The 18,286-nt window shown below is 42.5% G+C and overlaps 1 protein-coding gene across 3 annotated transcripts in view; it reads left to right on the top strand.

Annotated features, from left to right (window-relative positions):
* The window catches only part of slc4a2b (solute carrier family 4 member 2b), a 29,280-nt gene extending 11,667 nt beyond the window's left edge, over window positions 1–17,613 (top strand). For 2 of the 3 annotated variants that reach the window (XM_023408321.2, XM_087174523.1), the window contains 21 exons: window positions 1,890–2,052; window positions 2,192–2,418; window positions 3,506–3,630; window positions 4,585–4,805; window positions 7,051–7,187; window positions 8,929–9,109; window positions 9,215–9,350; window positions 9,998–10,199; window positions 10,296–10,404; window positions 10,531–10,715; window positions 10,897–11,113; window positions 11,206–11,412; window positions 11,589–11,737; window positions 11,875–12,069; window positions 12,535–12,747; window positions 13,100–13,189; window positions 13,323–13,489; window positions 14,137–14,390; window positions 14,504–14,673; window positions 14,939–15,112; window positions 15,278–17,613. In XM_023408321.2, the coding sequence (XP_023264089.1) occupies window positions 1,890–2,052; window positions 2,192–2,418; window positions 3,506–3,630; window positions 4,585–4,805; window positions 7,051–7,187; window positions 8,929–9,109; window positions 9,215–9,350; window positions 9,998–10,199; window positions 10,296–10,404; window positions 10,531–10,715; window positions 10,897–11,113; window positions 11,206–11,412; window positions 11,589–11,737; window positions 11,875–12,069; window positions 12,535–12,747; window positions 13,100–13,189; window positions 13,323–13,489; window positions 14,137–14,390; window positions 14,504–14,673; window positions 14,939–15,112; window positions 15,278–15,358 (3,603 nt within the window). In that variant the 3' untranslated portion in view covers window positions 15,359–17,613. Of the gene's footprint in view, window positions 1–1,889; window positions 2,053–2,191; window positions 2,419–3,505; window positions 3,631–4,584; window positions 4,806–7,050; window positions 7,188–8,261; window positions 8,352–8,928; window positions 9,110–9,214; window positions 9,351–9,997; window positions 10,200–10,295; window positions 10,405–10,530; window positions 10,716–10,896; window positions 11,114–11,205; window positions 11,413–11,588; window positions 11,738–11,874; window positions 12,070–12,534; window positions 12,748–13,099; window positions 13,190–13,322; window positions 13,490–14,136; window positions 14,391–14,503; window positions 14,674–14,938; window positions 15,113–15,277 lie in introns of all 3 variants that reach the window. The other variant, XM_087174524.1, reaches the window with a different exon arrangement.
* Window positions 17,614–18,286: the final 673 nt, after the last annotated feature.

Consider the following 18,286-nt stretch of genomic DNA (forward strand, 5'->3'; position numbering starts at 1 on the left):
CTGCATGGTTGTGTGGGTCATGGGAATCAGTTTTTCACACTTTGTTTGGACGAGCCCTCATTCATGACTATCTGTTGAGCGTTAAGTATCATGAATCCAGGATGAACTCTTGACTTTCCAGCTCATGTTTTCCTGTCTTGATGGATTTGATGAGCTTAATGTGTTAAAAGTGGAACATGCAGGATCTTTGTGCGTGACCCAGTTGAAGATATAGAGAATATGGTGTGAACAATACAGGGGTGGTTTCCATCAGATGTTAATGTAGTTTTCGTTCTTTATGTGACGTGTCGATTTAAGTTGGTGGAAAGAGTTTATCTGAGTTTTATTTAAGCTTCTTGAGAATGGTTGTGATGGATCTACGTTTAACTACATTATATACAGCTGGCTAGTTTAGTCCAGTGTTTGCTTGGGGGTCGTGCCCTCTGAAGGGTCGCCAGATAAATCTTAGGGGTTGTAAGATGATTAATGGTTGAGAGGAAAGAAGGAAAAACAAAGTCCTGCTACACCACTTCTTTCTGAGCTTCTCTAATCTTTGCTTTTTGGTGAAACATTGGATAAGTTTACCTTTTTGGGTCACAAACAGCTGTTTAAATGAAGCTATCTGAGGTTTAGAGGAGAAATCTCCTGTGAATCATGGTGCTCCATCTAGATGTTGCTTTTTTTTTATTTTTATAAGGGCTCACAAGCCAAAAAGATTTAATCATCAACAATGTGTTGGATTTTATTGGCTTGTTATGTGTCTTAATGTAAAATTAACATTAAAATGAAAAGAAACTAGTAACTACAGCAGTCACAGGGGGTAATTAAACATTTACCCTGTGAAATGTGGAATAAAACTATATAGTTGCATACTGTAAAATGGAAATACTTGAGTAAAGCATCAGTACAGTACTTGGGTATATGTATCAATAACTTTCTCTATTATCATACATTATAGTATATTTGTGTGTGGTCTGCTGTGTGTAAACTGAGGTGTGAGTCTGACACAAGACTAAGAAGCAGTTGCGTGTGGGAGAAGAGTAATTATATTTCATCACCTGCTTCCTGTGGCTTCCTGCAGCACTGACGAAAACTTAATATATGACTGATACGTTGGGTGTGCTGAGAACCACCTGAGGGAGAATCAATGACTTATGGCCCCTGAGTTTTGCCACAGGAAGGGTTCGCTGCAGGATGTGAGTCACCTGCGCAGTAGCCATAGCAACATTTACTCTGCCTGTGAGGTGGCTACAGCACAATCCTGTTAGCCAGAGTAGATCCACTTGCTGTATCGCTCCAGACAATCCTTATCACAACATCCCACCGGCAGAGCCGGGCGCAGCAGGGCGCAGCAGGGCACCGCGTCCTGCTGCAAGAAAACAGATCTCTTATCACCCACATGATCCCTGTCACACCACAGCATGGAAAATGAGTAACTGATCAAAGCACATGGCTGTTGTTTCCAATTTAAAGCTTATTTTCAAGAAGGCATGCATGAGACCTGTCATATGATGCCCTGACTGTGGTGTATTCACAGCACCACAATGCCCTCTAGTGGTGGTTTGAGTGAAAGGCAACACAACGCTCTGTTTCCCAGGTCCATACTTTGGAAAAAGAACATTTCAAATAAAACTTATTGAAAGGAAGAAAAAAATACCTGTAAAAAACTGCAATTGTGATAAGAAGCAAGACAAAATATCCTTTTATAATACTGAGCTTGAAGAAACAATCGGACAAGTTTATGATTATATAATGTCTTTTTATGCATTTATCCATATTGTTATCAGTTTCATAATGTCCTGTTTATTGAACACTTTGAAGCTCAATATTCCTGATCAGTTAGTGGATTTGTGTTGTTTTATTTTTGTGTTTCTGTTAATTGATTTGTTCTGTTGTTGTTTGTGTTGCAGCCAGAGGCCCCTGGCGCCTCATCAGTACACGGGCGCTCAGAAGAAGAGGATGATGGGGATCTGAACAAAGCTCTGGGCGTCCAGCGCTTTCAGCAGATCCTCAGCCCTGCTGCTGTCGTACCCGACGAGCAGCACCACAACTACCATGAGGAGGACATTGAATGTAAGTTCACAGAGGCTTCACAGTTGTTGTTGTTGTCAGCATCCATCCATAAGAACATGTGTCAAATTAAAAACAAAGATCTCTAAATGTTAACATGAGCAGCAGCTAATCTTGGTGCTGTGCTCTATCATCTCCGCAGACCACCGCCACTCCTCTCACCACATCCACCGACCTCTGTCCAAACTGCCCCCCGAGGGACGCAGGAAGAAGAGCAGCAAGAAAAGGAAGAAGGACAAAGATCACAAAAGCAGCCACGTTCCCAACAGCGGCCCCATAGAGGAAGGAGAGGATGAAGAGGAAGAGGAAGAGGAGGGGACGGAGACAACTTCTGCTCCATCTGACTCAGAGAGAGCCAAAGATGTGGAGGTAATCATTGACTTCATGATAGTCTTACAGTGAATCGGACTGTTTTTAGACTTTTGACACTGTTTTGCAGAATAAAAATATTTTAATATATTAACAGTTATGTTGATTATCAGTTAACCTGCTGATTATTGTCTTGATTAATCATTAGGCCTATTAAACAGCAGAAAAATAGTGAAACATTTCTGAGAGCCTAAAATAAACATCTTCAAATAGTTTTTTTTTTTTTCCTTTTGAGTCGTCAATTCAAGTTTTTCTTTTGTCCGACCAACAAAAAATAACATAACTATAAAATGTGTAAAACAAGAAAAGCTGCAAATCCTCACATCTGAGAAGCTGAAGTCAAATGTGCTTGATAAATGATAATCTGCAGTTGCTTGCTTTTATATCTTGGTTTTATGTATGCTCATATTGTCCAGTGAAAATGAGAGAGTCTGTTACTCCGGGCGGAAAGAGGGTCAAGGCGGCTGTTTTGCTCTTTTGATTTGCATTGAGATGTGGGTGAATGAGCGTTCAGGAATGTGCTGCAATACAAACGGCCACAGTCCGTGCTCTGATACCCGACCCGGTTGCTAAATGTTATAGCATTACCATATTTTCCTCCTATGAATATTTCAGTGTAGTCTTAATCATTCATCAGTGGGTTTAATGTTTGGCTGTTATTACGATACTCCACAAAACGGGACCAAATTTAACCCTGATCAGACTGTCACTACGCTGGACACAACTCTGCTTCCATCCAACTGCTCTTGCATATTTTCAAATATAATTTTGCTTCATCTTGTGTTCCACTTTCCCAAGTAGGTTATACATTTCTCGCTCTATTGTCTCTATGTTGTCCGTAGATTTATCCACATCCAGATATGAGTCCCTCCTCTTGAAGGTGATCTGTTTCTCCCATTTTCTGGGAAAGATCTCAGGCTTATTCTTCATGAGAAAACAACACATCATACTTCACTGTTCACAGGGCTGTTGTAGATTAGTTTGCCCACTGTTTGAATCTGATACCGGACATTCTTGGTTTGAATTTTGGCCTCATTGTCTGTTCTTACTGTAAGCAGCGCTCTCACACTCTGTGTTCCCTCCATAGTTCTTCGTTTCGGATGATGACCATGTGGCCAGTCGTGACAAAGAGAGCCCTCGCTCAGCCCGAGAGCTGGATATTGTGCCGCAGTGTGGTGAAGCAGCGGACACTGAAGATGGAACTTCCACAGAGTGAGTCAGGCTGAGTTCTTTGAATAAATAAATAAACAAAGAACAGAAAATGAAAGACTGCTAGGTTTATAATCACGCCGCAGTGATTGCATAATGCATGTTTTTGCCATGTCGCTGAAATGTTCTTACAGCTGCTCTGATTGGGTTAGACCACTCAGGCGCATGTCTTATTGGCCAGCGAGGTACACACTGTACGTTACCATGTCTCAGGCATCCAGTGGGCCTGCTGGGCCTGATCTGATGGACCAGTAATCCTCTCCTCAGAGACCCATATATCACCTCTCGCTCTAGACGACACAACACACCTCAGCTGCCCCAGGCTCCACCTATGACATTTACTTTTCCATTTCATGAGGGTTTAATCAGAGCTGGGGTAAAGCTGCTTTTACGCACTTTGCTCAATTTCAGTCTATTGCAGGGCAACGCAGTAACAGAGGATTTGTATCTTGAAAACATCCTGATAAAAGAGGAGGAAAGTTGAGGGGGAAAAAAGTTGTTTTTTGGGAAAAAACTTTAAGAAAAAGTTTGGAAAACTGATACTGGAAGGACGGTGAGTTCATTATGTTTATTTTAAAAGTACTTTGAAGGATTTGTCTGTCTACTTTTTACATTTTGTTTAGTATTTAAATTGTAAAAGATGCATGTTTGACCTGCGAGATGCAAGTGTATCGTAGGAGCACCAGTTGAAGGGTCTAATACTGAAGTGCAGAGGTACGATTCCTGCAACATTCAAATGATTATGTGTTAGGGAAAGAAATAAATTAACTACAAAGAAGAGCAATAAATGCTGTGTTTATGCTTTTAAGGCATGCAGTACTTTGTGAGAATTCATCTTTGTTCTGTATTATTTCTAACTTGATATTTTTGTGGAAATTAGGTTATTCACCTTAAGAAAAATAACATCAAAACAAATTCTGAGCAACAGCTTTGTGTTGTTTCTCTGCTTTTATCTAGTAAGCCGGTCTCATCCGAAACTTCCAGCCCCTCTCCCCAGTCGGGGCCACCTGAACACATACCACTGGCCCGGGTGTCATCCGCCAGCCGCGGCTACGACCTGCAGGAGCGCCGGCGTACGGGCAACATGACTGGTGCCGAGCAGGCAAAGTACCAGCGTATCCCCACTGATGAGAGTGAGGCTCAGACACTGGCCTCCGCTGACCTGGACGGCATCAAGAGTGAGTACAGATAATTACGCTTTCATAAAAATTGAATTGAATTTTCTGCCTCAAATGGTCTTTAAAGTAATTAGTCTGGCGTCTTGCGAGCAATCCCGTACCAACAATGAGGGCATTTTATAAAATAGGTGACTTTCATTCAAAATCAACCCCTGAAATTACATAATAGGCATGAGTGTGTTTGCTTTTATTTTTTATTACGTTATGTTATTATTTCTTGTTGTGTGTTTTTCTGTGGAATTTTGATGATGATTTTATGTGAAATGTGTTGTTGTTTTCAAAAGCCTTTGTGCTTTGTGTATTGTTTTTTGTTTTGTTTTGTTTTTTTCATCCATAATCAATATTTTTGTATTGATAATGGATCACATGACTACTTGAATGTGAAAGAAGTGACAGCGAAATATCACTCAACTCTGAGCTCCACCTCAGCTCCACTCAATATGTTACTTGTTTTGGGGGCCAAAAACACAGAGTATGCTAGCTGCTAGCTGCTAGCTGCCTAAATCATGGTAGTTGTTTGCCTGTCACAACAGTTTTTCCAGCATGTTTGACTTTCTGATGGGGTTTTTGTTTATTTTATAATTTTCAATAATTTTTTATAACATTCATTCATTACTTCTTCATTGTTGTTGTGGGTAGACAGCAACTATAATGAAGTCTTGGCTTTGTTGATGCCCGGATTCCTCCAGAAACATCAGTGCTAGGGCGGGAGCCACCTTGAGTCCCTTCTACAATGCAGTCTGCTCCCCGCTGCCCTGTGACGTTCCCGGGCCCCTGGCCCAGCGTGGGGTTGTGTTCAGGGCCGGGGAGATTTACGTCAGGGAGCTGACCCCTCAGCGAAGAGCAGCAGCTTATCAGAGATTGTGGCAGACAGGCCTACATTATTAAATTAGCCGTTCCCGCTGTCAGCTGAGGCCCTTGGATTCAGGCCCAAGCCATCATGGTAGCTAAACCTGGATCTGAGTCCAAAAGCTTTAATATTTGGTGGAACGAAATAAGGGGTTGAGTCGACAAAGGGGCAAACTGAAGAGGCTGCGGATTGAGGTATTGGCTTGATATTGTCCAGATATTTGGTCATTATGAGGCTTTGTGACATAAGAGTCGAGCCTCCCCGCAGGTTCCTCACCAGTTATCCTGTGTCTTCTTTTATCTGCTTCCCGCCACCGTAAATCATCCTGGGAAAAGTCTGTCTCTGGCTGCTGCTCAACAATAGGAATTATTACAACACTGTCCCTCCCCTTTTGTTCGACCTGAGCAAATTAACACCCCTCCTCACTGATGCATTCTGATAGTTTCAGCCCCTGCAGGGTCAGACACCGGTCAAGTAATTGCAACTTTTTCCGAATTGTCAAAACTTTAGCACAAGTCACACACTCCGGTTTGAGCAGCAAGAGGGTCACGTAGTCAGATGGCCGTGCCAGCACTAACCCAACGCCCACCACGCACCCTCCTCTTCCTTCCACATGCCACTCAGGCGCCATTTAACTCCAGGATCTGCCCCAAACTTCACTCACACACAAGTGAACACATCATGGAGCGACTTGGCAATGGACCTGCTCAGCAAGAATTGAAGAGATTGTGCAAGTTAAGCTAGAATGAAGAGGGATAGCAGCTGAAATTCATTGTTTTGTCGACCAGAACCACCTTGGTTTTCAGATAATGAGTGAAAACATTGATGAGGACTCTCAAAAGCTTCACTGTTTGTTACGTAGGATTTACAAGCGGTGATAAAGGTAAGACCAATGGTATTCATGAAGGGATTTTTTTCTTACTCGCTTTCTTTCTCTTACACTTCTAATGATGATAGTGCCAGCAGGTCCATTGATCTTTGAACTTATAACACCTGATGGGACCATTTCTACTCACACTGCAATCCAGTGTCTCTCTCCACATCCTTTTCAATGTGTGGTGTGCTGCCAGCATGAGTAACCCTACTCTTTGCTGTGGGACCGGCGAAACAAAAGCAAAGTGGCCGGGTCCTCTGTGACTTGATGGGCTGAGATTTGACCCCAGGGTGAAACGCGTCGCAGGGCTGAAGGCTGCAGAAGCAAACTGTAACAACCTGTAAACTGTAAATTATCTGCAGCATTTGAACTTTTATTCAGTGTGACTTGGATGTCATGTTTACTGAATCCTCTGTGCAGTTTAAGTTTTTTTGAAATGGCCATGAAGTGTAAAAAATACTTTCTCCACTGTCTCCTCTGAACTGTATTCTTCAACACTCGTCTCCTCTTTGCTCCACCAGGTCATCGGTTTGAAGATGTTCCCGGCGTGCGCAGACACCTGGTCAGAAAGAGCACCAAGGGACAAGTGGTGCACATTAGTAAAGACCACAAAGAGCCGACCACTCGCAGTCGCAAGCAGGACCGAACCCCACATGAGGTGAACATTACTCACTCAGACAAGACATGAATTACTTAATGTCAGCTACTGCAGAACTTGGTTGGATTTAGCCCCTTTTTTAAGATTAATCTGTGTTTCAATTCATTTTGGCAAAACGATACTTGAGAAAGCGTCATTAAAGAGGTTTACTGGGTTATTGATAGACATACAGCACGGGGATAGAGTCACATTAAAGGGTTAATCTGTGAAAATTCCAAACTAAAATTGCAAAGATGTGATTAATTGTTTGATCTATTAAATATCAAAAAATAATAATAAAGAGTTAGTTTGTGGCAGTTTTCCAGAGCCAAAGGGTGGTATCATTAAACCAACGATCCAAAATCCAAAAATATTCGATTTACAAAGACATGAAACAGACACATTTCCTAAGGATTAATTTACTGATTGATCAGCTGATGAAGAAAAAAAGTCTAACTTGCTGATGTTTCCTGATACTGCGTATGATTTCTTTATCTGAGAATGAGAATCATACCCTAAGACAAAAGCTTGTTAATATGGTCAGTAAAATGACTGACTGTAGTCCGATGAAGCCCGGTGGGAAAATGTCCCATATTTGTAATCTTTATTTTCTGCTTCACATTCAGTCTAATTGCCTTAAATATGACCATAAATCCTGGGAAATGCCTCCCCTCTTTTCCTCTGTCAAAGTTAGTGCAGCCCTGTCTCTTTTGTGGATGGGACAGGGAGGGAAGAAGGCAATTAAAAATGAATGAAAGAGTTCTTTCCTTTCACACGCGGAAAGGAAAAAAGAGGAGAGAGAGGAGCTTAGGTAACCAGACACCGGGAGCTCCTGAGAGAGGCAGAGTTATGTTTTATTAACACACACACACACACACACACACACGCACACACACACACACACACGCACACACACATTGTCATACAGCGCTTTGAGCCCCCAGCAGCCCAGGTAAACAACAGGTCCCTGTCAGGTGTGTGTGATGAGGAAGAGTTACCTATGGGCATGTGTGTAAAAGTGAGGGTCCCATCCTTTGTGCCGCAGTCGATTGTATCAGTGTTTGAGTCCTCTCCTGCACCGTCTCGCTCCTCCAGTCGTTACCCGTGGTTCTGTACCGCTCTGTCTCGCGGCCAGAAGGCATCATGCTGGACATGGACTCCGGTCAAATGGCTCGGTACCAGAAGGTGAGGCTGGGTGACCGGCCAGAGTCAGGTTTGACTCGTGTGAGCGTGATTTCACAGGCATGCAGCAGGTGTATAATGGCACATGATGGCAAAATAGGGGATTTTCCAGCCTGTTTTTTTTTTTTTTCCACTCAGGACTTGACTGACCTGCATGGTGTTCAATTAATAACCTGTTAACAGATACTTGATGCTGAGAGAGCTGAGAAGTGCACAGCAGAATATTGTCTCTCTTCTGTGTTTTTAGTCTGAGGTTTTTAAGATGCCATCACCTGTTTTTATGTGTTTTTATCTAAGTTGAACATCTAAGTAATAACATGGAGAACATCTCTCTTTTGTGTTGAGTGAATTTGAATAAATCAGCTGGGATCCCGGTAAGCATGGAGTCTGTTTTCTGATGTTGCAAAATGCTCCACTGAAGCCAATGCTGCTAAACCAAGTTTGATTGTTTCAACCGGCGAAATGCAAATTGCTTTGAATATTTGGCTGATGCTGAACGTGCATGTTTGGTTTGAACAGTGTGGATGCTCTCTGCCATATCTCACCTCCACCTGTGTGTGTTCTTGTGCGACGTCTCCAGGTGTTTGTCGAGCTGAACGAGCTGACCATGGACAAGAACCAGGAGATGCAGTGGAAGGAAACGGCTCGTTGGATCAAGTTTGAGGAAGATGTGGAGGAGGAGACGGACCGCTGGGGGAAACCTCACGTGGCTTCTCTGTCTTTCCGCAGTTTGCTTGAGCTCAGAAAGACCATCTCGCACGGTAAGAAAGACAGGCCGAGTTAAAGTGTGCACACATCATTTTTAACGCCAAAAACTCAGTGATCCAGCTCACAGAGTCCTGAGCTCAGTGTGTGTCTGTTCGCAGGTGCGGTGCTGCTGGACCTGGACCAGAAGACCCTGCCTGGCATCGCCCACCAGGTGGTGGAGCAGATGATCATCTCTGACCAGATCAAAGCTGAGGACAGAGCCAATGTCCTGAGAGCTCTGCTGCTCAAACACAGGTGACCTGCGGAATCAGTCTAGAGTTGAGACGATCAGTCGATTGATTGATTAGTCGGTCGACAGAAAAATATTTGCTCCTATTTTTTGCTATTGCTAATCGATCAATCATTTTCGCCATGTTTCAAGAAAAATTTTTGAAAAATTGCCATATGTTTTCAAGATTTGTTTGCTTTGTTTGTCAATTATTGAAATCTGTATATTTGGGGTTTTCTGGACTTTATGGTGAACAAAAGTCATGGTCATGTCTTCACCAGTGAACAGTTGTAACTGTGGGTTTGTAGGAAGAAGTGTTTGTTCCAAAACAGAGAGTGATGAGAGGTCACAAGTCACATTTACTAATTTTAAAAGGTCAATTTGTGCTGTGGGGAGTAAAAATCATACTTTTTCAGATAATTATTAATTTGCAAAACAACAGTGTGCATGTTGACGCAGGGCCACACTTTGACTTTCAAAACTAATACTAGTTCAAACTATTAATTATTGCCAATTAAATGTTTGCTTCTCGAGTAGGAGGATAACCAGCTGTTAAACTATCTCTACTACTCTCTCGCTGCTGCGCACTTCCTGCTACTAGGTGGCTTCATGCCTGGTCACTTCCTCTCTTCCTCCTGCTCACCCTCTCTTTGCCTCTCCCTACCTCCCCTAGTCACCCGAGCGATGAGAAAGAGCACAGTAGCCCCTTCCCCAGGAACATCTCCGCTGCCAGCCTCGGCAGTCTGATGACACACCACCACAGTGGCAACCACACCCATCAGCCAGAGCCGTCTGTCACCGACCCGCTCATGGGCACCGTCCACGCGGTGGGAGAAACGGAAACGCGCATCGACGTGGAGAAGAACGAAGTACAGGTCAGTCTAGTGCTCGAGTGTTTTCTTTGAAAAATCACAAATACATGTATCTGTCTTCATCCTGATTTCACTTTCTGTGTTTGTGCCCGTTTTCAGCAGAAGGAGCCGAACTTGGTGCCCGGTATGCATCGGTCCAAGTCCAAACATGAGCTGAAGCTGCTGGAGAAGATTCCTGAAAATGCAGAGGCCACAGTTGTCCTTGTGGGTAAGTTGCTAATGCCTTAAAAGCCATAAAAGACCCTAGTTTGAAGACAAGCTACTACTTGAATCACACCTGAATCACTTGTGTTCCTTCATCTTTCACTGACTATCATGTGCCGCTGTCTCCTAGGCAGCGTGGACTTCCTGGAGCAGCCCACCATGGCGTTTGTGCGGCTGCAGGAGGCGGTGGAGCTGGAGTCTGTCCTAGAGGTCCCCGTGCCCGTCAGGTTCCTCTTTGTTCTGCTGGGACCCCCCACCACCAGCATGGACTACCACCAGATAGGACGCTCCATCTCCACGCTGATGTCTGACAAGGTGGCGAAAGATTTTTTCGTTTTTTGGTTTTAAAATGTATTATATGAATACAAAACCCAAATCACTACATGACAGTAACATATTGATTTTATTAATTACATCTAAAGCACAAAAAGGAATAAGATAAATATAGAGTAGATTCCCACACTTTGCTTATATTTGTGGCTGAATTTCCTTCCAGCAATTCCACGAGGCAGCCTACCTGGCGGACGACAGGCAGGACCTGCTGAACGCCATCAACAGCTTCCTGGACTGCAGCATCGTGCTGCCGCCGTCAGAGATGGGAGGTGATGAGCTGCTGCGCTCTGTCGCTCGCTTCCAGAGGGAGATGCTGCGTAAGAGGGAGGAGCAGGGCGTCAAACTGATGGCCAAAGAACCCAAAAGCCTTGAGGAAAAAGGTAAGTGTCTCCTTGTGGCTTTATCAAAAGGAAATTTTTCAACTTTTTTGTTACATGACTCATTTAATAATCTGCTTTTCCCTGTCACCCAGAGGCCCTCCTCACACCTTCCAAAAAGTCAGACGACCCTTTACAGCGCACAGGACGCCCCTTTGGAGGACTGGTACGAGACGTGCGGCGACGTTACCCGAAGTACATCAGCGACTTCAAGGACGCCCTGAACAGTCAGTGCATGGCCGCTGTTATCTTCATCTACTTCGCTGCCCTGTCTCCGGCCATTACATTCGGAGGCCTGCTGGGTGAGTCGCACGTATGAAACTAGAGAGTTGAACCACTGTGTAAAACTTAGTCTCGTGTGTCAAATCCCTTCATGTTTTTGTAATGGTAGTTCAATTAACAGTCTATTGAGGAAGCTCTAAAGCCTGTTTGTGTTCACTGTGGTGTTGATGACTTGTGTGTGTGTGTCTGTCGCTAGGTGAGAAGACGGAAGGCCTGATTGGTGTCTCTGAGCTGATCGTGTCGACAGCGGTGCAGGGCGTGATCTTCTGCTTGCTCGGAGCTCAGCCTCTGCTGGTTGTGGGCTTCTCCGGACCACTGCTAGTTTTTGAGGAAGCCTTTTACAGTGTAAGTTGATGAACAGTAAATCAACGAGTGTCTCCACATAATAACAACAGCCTAAAGTTGAAAAATCTAGTTGAGATACTTGCTGTTTGTGCGGCATCTGCTCATAAGTAACGTTTAATGCTCCTGTGTTTTCACAGTTCTGCAAAGCGAACGAAATAGAGTATCTAACTGGTCGCGTCTGGATCGGGTTTTGGCTCATCATCATCGTGATCGTCACCGTGGCCTTCGAAGGCAGCTTTCTAGTCCGCTTCGTCTCCCGCTTCACCCAGGAGATCTTCTCCTTCCTCATCTCCCTCATCTTCATCTGCGAGACCTTCATCAAGCTTGGCAGGGTACACCAGAGACCTGAAATAACAACTCCTGATTACAAAAACTTTTTGTTGGCACGCTGGGGGATTACATCCCTGACGCTAAACTGAACAGACTAATCTTTGGACAGTATTCAAAAGTCGGGGTTGAAATGAGTATGTTTTTCTAACAAGTGCACCTGAAATCTTCTGTGTTTGACTGGCCTTGAAAATTAAATGGATTGAGAGTTAAACTATTATCCAGGCTTATGGTGCTATTTTTAGAGTTGTATGGCACAGGCTTGACGGCTGCTTGACCACGGGCTAATTTCATTTTCCAGAAAGTGTGGTTGTGCAACTTTAAAAAATGTGATGCATAATAATCATGATCCTTATCAATTAATCATAAAAAGTAATCACAGCAGGTTTCTATATGGGCATAAACGTGTGTGTGTGTATTCACCAGTAAAATATTGTGTATTCATTTGAACCCTCTGTGTCCTCGGGCAGATTTTCAAGGAGCACCCACTGAAACGCTGCTCCCTTGACAACAGCACAGTAGGGGAACACTTCAACGGGACGCACAGCAATCAAACCCAGAATACGCCGCTGGTCCAAGGCCAGCCCAACACGGCGCTGCTCTCTCTGGTCCTCATGGCCGGAACGTTTTTCATCGCTTTCTACCTGCGCAAGTTCAAAAACAGTGCGTTCTTCCCTGGAAGGGTAAGGAGCTAAAATCACTTTAAAACATCAGCCCCGCAAAATTAACCTCTATATTTTATATTTCATCCTCCTGCCATCATCACATGAAGGATACATATTACCGATTATATCATATGATCTAAAATCCTCAAGCTGACGAAACAGTCGCACTGCAAAGTCTGTTTAGTAGCTGCTTTATGCATTTTGTGTTGAGTTAACTAGTTTTCATGGACAACTTTAAATGACTAGTTCAACATTTTGGGAGATACAAAAACAGTGTGAAACATGTTAATTTATTTATATTTTTTAGAGGTGCTGTTCGAGTCTGGCTAACTGTTTCCTTCTGTTTCATACCTCCTTGTACCGTGTTTAGTTTCGCAGGGTGATTGGAGATTTTGGGGTGCCAATTGCCATCCTCATCATGGTCCTGATGGATTACAGCATAGATGACACATACACACAAGTAAGACTCAAAAGACTGAATCTTTATGTAAAATACTCGACCTTTGACTTCAGGTTTGCTGTAATACCAAAGACTCACAATACAGACATTCATTATCCCGTCATACTCAGTCCTGTCTTCGTCCTCCGTCTAGAAACTGAGTGTTCCCAGTGGTTTCTCTGTGACGAGTCCCGACAAGCGCGGCTGGATCATCAGTCCTCTGGGTTCGGACGGTAATTTCCCCATCTGGATGATGTTTGGCTGCTGTTTGCCCGCTCTTCTGGTTTTCATCCTCATCTTCATGGAGACACAGATCACCACGTGAGTAACCCTGCAGAGTATCATCAGGACAACACGTTGATACAGAGATGTGTGTTGTCGTGACATCTTAAAAAGGCATTGAGACACAAACCTAAAATTCACAATGTGGTTTGTGTTGATTCATGAGTTCACCAAACCTGACTGATTTACCTCAAACCTAATATTACCACAGGTTTCATTCCAGGATGTTTTACAATAGTTTTATAGAGAATTGTTGTTGTATTTTGACTACCGGTAATTATCTTTTTAAAACAGTTATTACACAAAAAAAATTATTTTTGATTATAAATTGCTATAAAATTCACAACTTCCGAACTATTGTTGTGTATAGAAAAATGAATGACTCTGCGTGAATGGCTGTAATCAATAGAATATCATTACATTTTTACCGTTGCAGTATAAATATTGTGCTATTTGTTTTTGTCTGTATCACTCTGCACTGCAGTATTTTGTGTTTCTGATTTGCATTGTGCACAATATTGATGGAAAACAGGGTTTTAAAGAGGGCTTTGATATAAAAGAGCTCACATACTCGATCTGTATATAGTCTAAATAAAATAAGAAAAGAAAATCTAGTTATCAAGGCAAACTCACCTCTGGCTGACTCGCCCAAACCCTGTTGTTTACGTACGTGTGACTTCCTGCAGCCTGATAGTGAGTAAGAAGGAGCGGATGCTGGTGAAGGGCTCTGGTTTCCATCTGGACCTGCTGCTGATCGTGGTGCTGGGTGGCAGCTCGGCTCTGTTCGGCCTGCCGTGGATGGCCGCGGCGACTGTCCGCTCAGTGACCCACGTCAACGCCCTCACTGTCATGAGCAAGGCCGTCGCCCCCGGAGACAAGCCTCGCATCCAGGAGGTGAAGGAGCAGAGGGTCACTGGGCTCCTGGTCGCCATCATGGTTGGTGAGTGGCAGACACTGAAAACATTACTGCTCTTTTCTTTAGCGCCTGTGAAAGTGCATTTTCCTGCATCCTATGTTCATTTTGTTGTTGACCCTGTGCCCTCCTCCCTCCAGGCATGTCCATTGTAATAGGTGACCTGTTGCGTCAGATCCCCCTGGCTGTGCTGTTTGGTATCTTCCTCTACATGGGTGTGATGTCTCTCAATGGCATCCAGCTGACGGAGCGCATGATGCTGCTGCTTATGCCACCAAAGTATCACCCTGACCACACATATGTACGCAAGGTGAGACGCACAAGGAATTTATATACTGTATATAAAAATAAATACAAGTAAAGAGCAAGTCCAGAGATTCGAGAAAACCTGTAACGTGTAAATGTTGGACATTTTTCTTGATAAATAACTTAAAGGGGTAATTAAAGGGTTAAATATTTTTTTCATTATGATTGAGCTACATCCTTGCATCACTTATTTCTCATATCTCTGTTTCTCATATCTCACCTACATGCTGGTTTTGTTATTTTTAATAAAGGATCTCTGTTTCCTGCAGGTCCGTACGCTGCGGATGCATCTGTTCACCTGCATCCAGCTGGTGTGTCTGGCGGTTCTGTGGGCTGTCATGTCGACACAGGCGTCTCTGGCTTTCCCCTTCGTGCTCTTACTCACCATTCCTGTCAAGATGTTCCTGCTGAGCCGCATCTTCACCGTCAGAGAGATTGCTTGTGTACGTTAACCACAAGGGGGCGCAATATGCTACTTTATACCGCCGCACCACTACCCAGGCAGCAGCATGCAAAAGTGGAGAAGTCGTGAATACATTTATGTACAATACACTTTATACAATGTTTTTATCTGTTTTTAACTGTGATGTCTCTCTGCCTCCTTCCAGCTGGATGCGGACGACGCAGAGCCAAAGTTTGATGAGCGCGAGTGTCACGATGAGTATTCAGAGATGCACATGCCTGTGTAACCCACGACAAGCCCTCACATTACCACTTCAGTCCTCTTAGTGGACACCAAAATCTGTCACTCACAACCACTGACATCTGGGATGCAGCGATAGAGTCCCTCCAGCTTGAAAACACTCACAGAAATTTGATGCCACATCACTGTGCACCACCGGCCTTCTTCATCATCCAGACATGAACAGTTCATTACGTCAGAGCTGTGGTTGTTTGTTACTTGGGTCAAACTTTTCACTATTTAAGTAGCTTTTTATCATATTGTAGGAGGCTTTTCTGATGGTTAGCAGCACTTTGTGGAACAAACAATGAAATCCTACTGTGGAGCTCAAACTGTTGTTAGTGTGTGTACACCCATAATATACTTTTTAAACATATATTTCAGGGGACTAGAGATTCCAAATCATGTGATGTGATCTCAAACTCAAAATTAAATGCGATAACAGTAGATAGATTTGCGACACTGATTCATTTTTAGCCCTGAAAGGTTGCTCTGATTCACATTGAATATGTGGAGGATATATGGGATACATTCCTTTATATTGTCATGCGTATAGTTTTTGCTATTCTGGTTTGTCGCTTTTTCCATGTTTTAAGCTCACCAAGCGCCTTATGAAGGAAATTAAAAGGTATGAGAGGTGTTTTTCTTTCCTCATTCTGTCTTAATGTAGACAGCTGATCACTTTACCCGCCTCCTAAAGCTAGTAGCACTTTTAAGACACCAAATCTGAACAATGACTGTATTTTATGAAATCATTTTATCTGCTTAGCGTCCTCTTAAATCCCTTAAATCTCAGTGTTGCTTTAGTTTGCTTCTTAAATATCTGTCTTTGATTGATTTTTAGCCTTTTCCTTCTTTAACCATTCATTTATTTGTACTCCAATGCAGCAGCTTAGACAATAGTTAGGCTTTTATGTCAACTTCTGTGCTTGTAGTGAATTAAGATCACCAGCAGAGGGAGATCTTGTAGGACTGTGATGAAGATGTACCCCCCAAAAAAAAAAAAAAAAAAACAGTATATGAAAAGCAATTTCTCATTACACTAATGCCATTATGTCATGTTTCTAATCATGACACATTTTTGTAGAAGAAAGACAACACGGTGGCATATTAAATATACTCTAAATGTCTCCACGCACATGCTTAGGGCACTAATGTACTGATGTAGAGTTTGTTTTGAGGTCTCACTTGGTGTGGTTGGTTTTATTGGGAATCGCTGTAATTTATTGGTTTCTTTGTGCCAAATCATGTCTCATGTAAATAGTTTTATGGTCAGAACAATAAGCTGCAGTTCAGTCATCTCAAATCTCCTAACTGTAATGTTTGTGAAGAAGTTTCAACCTAATTAACACATTTTTCATAGTATAACATTCCTTGGTTTATCACAGTTTTGCTTAGTAATTTAAAAAAACGTCTTTTTTTCTTTTTTTTTTTTTGGTCATCAGCTATCTGTGTAAACATTTCATTCACACTCGTGAACTTGGTCGACCAAATTTCCACACGAGCTGTGTAGACAATCTCAATATTCATGCATTACTGAGAATGAAGGCTTTTAAAATATATATATATATATATATATGTAATTTTTTATGTCATGTTGTATCAGTGTGACATGGATTGGTAAAAGCTTTGACTCTGTCAAATTAAATTTTTGTTCCTCTGTTACTCTCAAGTTCGCATCTCAGACACTGTCTTCCCCTCTGAACTGCCCCATCTCAGCCTGACTGTTGCTGTGATCTTGTGCCTGTTCGGTGTCACAAAGTTGCACAAAATCAAGTGCCTGTGGGACCATGAAGTGATCAGCTCCAAGTGTCTGTTGTGTTTGTAAGGGCAACACACGTCGTAATAGTTTGCACTTTTGAGACGCTCATAAATCACGAAACGAACATCTCTCCCTTATTTATCTGTTGCAATATGAAGCATTGTTGCTGTTTTTTGAAGATTTGTCACAGTATGTCACAGAACCTATTTTTTTCTAATGTACACACACATTTGGCTGCATCATGGCCATGACAATGAAGGGGATATTTATGAGAGTCAAACAGTGGAGTACAATGTCAAGTTTTATGTCTGCTTATTGTGCCTGTGGATGGGAGTGATGGTTTTCTGTGTGCGTCAAAGTATTTGTCAAAGTCGTGAAATGCTGATATGATATGTTGATCCATTTCAGAAGCAATACAAAGTCTGAGAGGCTATTGCTGATGTTCCCTTGTACAATAATGGTTCAAATATTGATGACAAATAAAAGTTATTTTCTATTTATCCTGGTTGTTGTTCTATTGTAATGTTCTCAATGTAAAATAACTTGAAAGATGGCAAGGCAGCAAGCATTACTTATATAGCGTGTTTCATACTCGAGGCAGTTTTTAAGTACTTTAAACAAACTTTATAAGGCTGTAAAAAAAAATAAAGTGAACATGCTAGTTGCTCTGTGAGGCTGTACAGTGGTGCTTTGAGCTAAATGCTAACGTCAATATGCTAACAATGGCAATGCTAATTTTCTAACATTTAGCAGGTGTATACGTCCTAATTTAGCATGTTAGCATGCTAAAATTTGCAAATCTAAAATACAGCTGAGACAAGGGAATGTCCATAGTTTTGCGGGTATTTAATCATAAAGTGTAGGAAAATGTAGATGTTGACATGATAATTGAAGTTTGAAGCATGTAGAGACGGAATAAAACGTGACCAAGAACTGAACCCTGTGGAGCCCCATACAAAGTCTTGTATTGTGTAGTGATGAACTTTCCAATAGAGACAAAAAAATGTATATTCTATAAATAAATTAAAGTAGTTTAGGAATGGTCTCCTTAGTCCCACCTATTTTTCCAGCCTATCCAACAACATTTTGTAATTCCCTTTATCAAATGCAGCACAGATATAAGTCTGGTTTCCATCTAAGCTGCACAGAATTAAAAACTTGTAGCAGGAAGAA

This window comes from Seriola lalandi, unplaced genomic scaffold, assembly GCF_002814215.2.
Source record: "Seriola lalandi dorsalis isolate HSWRI2012SDOR001 ecotype SW California unplaced genomic scaffold, Sedor1 jcf7180002054360, whole genome shotgun sequence".
Classification (NCBI taxonomy): domain Eukaryota; kingdom Metazoa; phylum Chordata; class Actinopteri; order Carangiformes; family Carangidae; genus Seriola; species Seriola lalandi.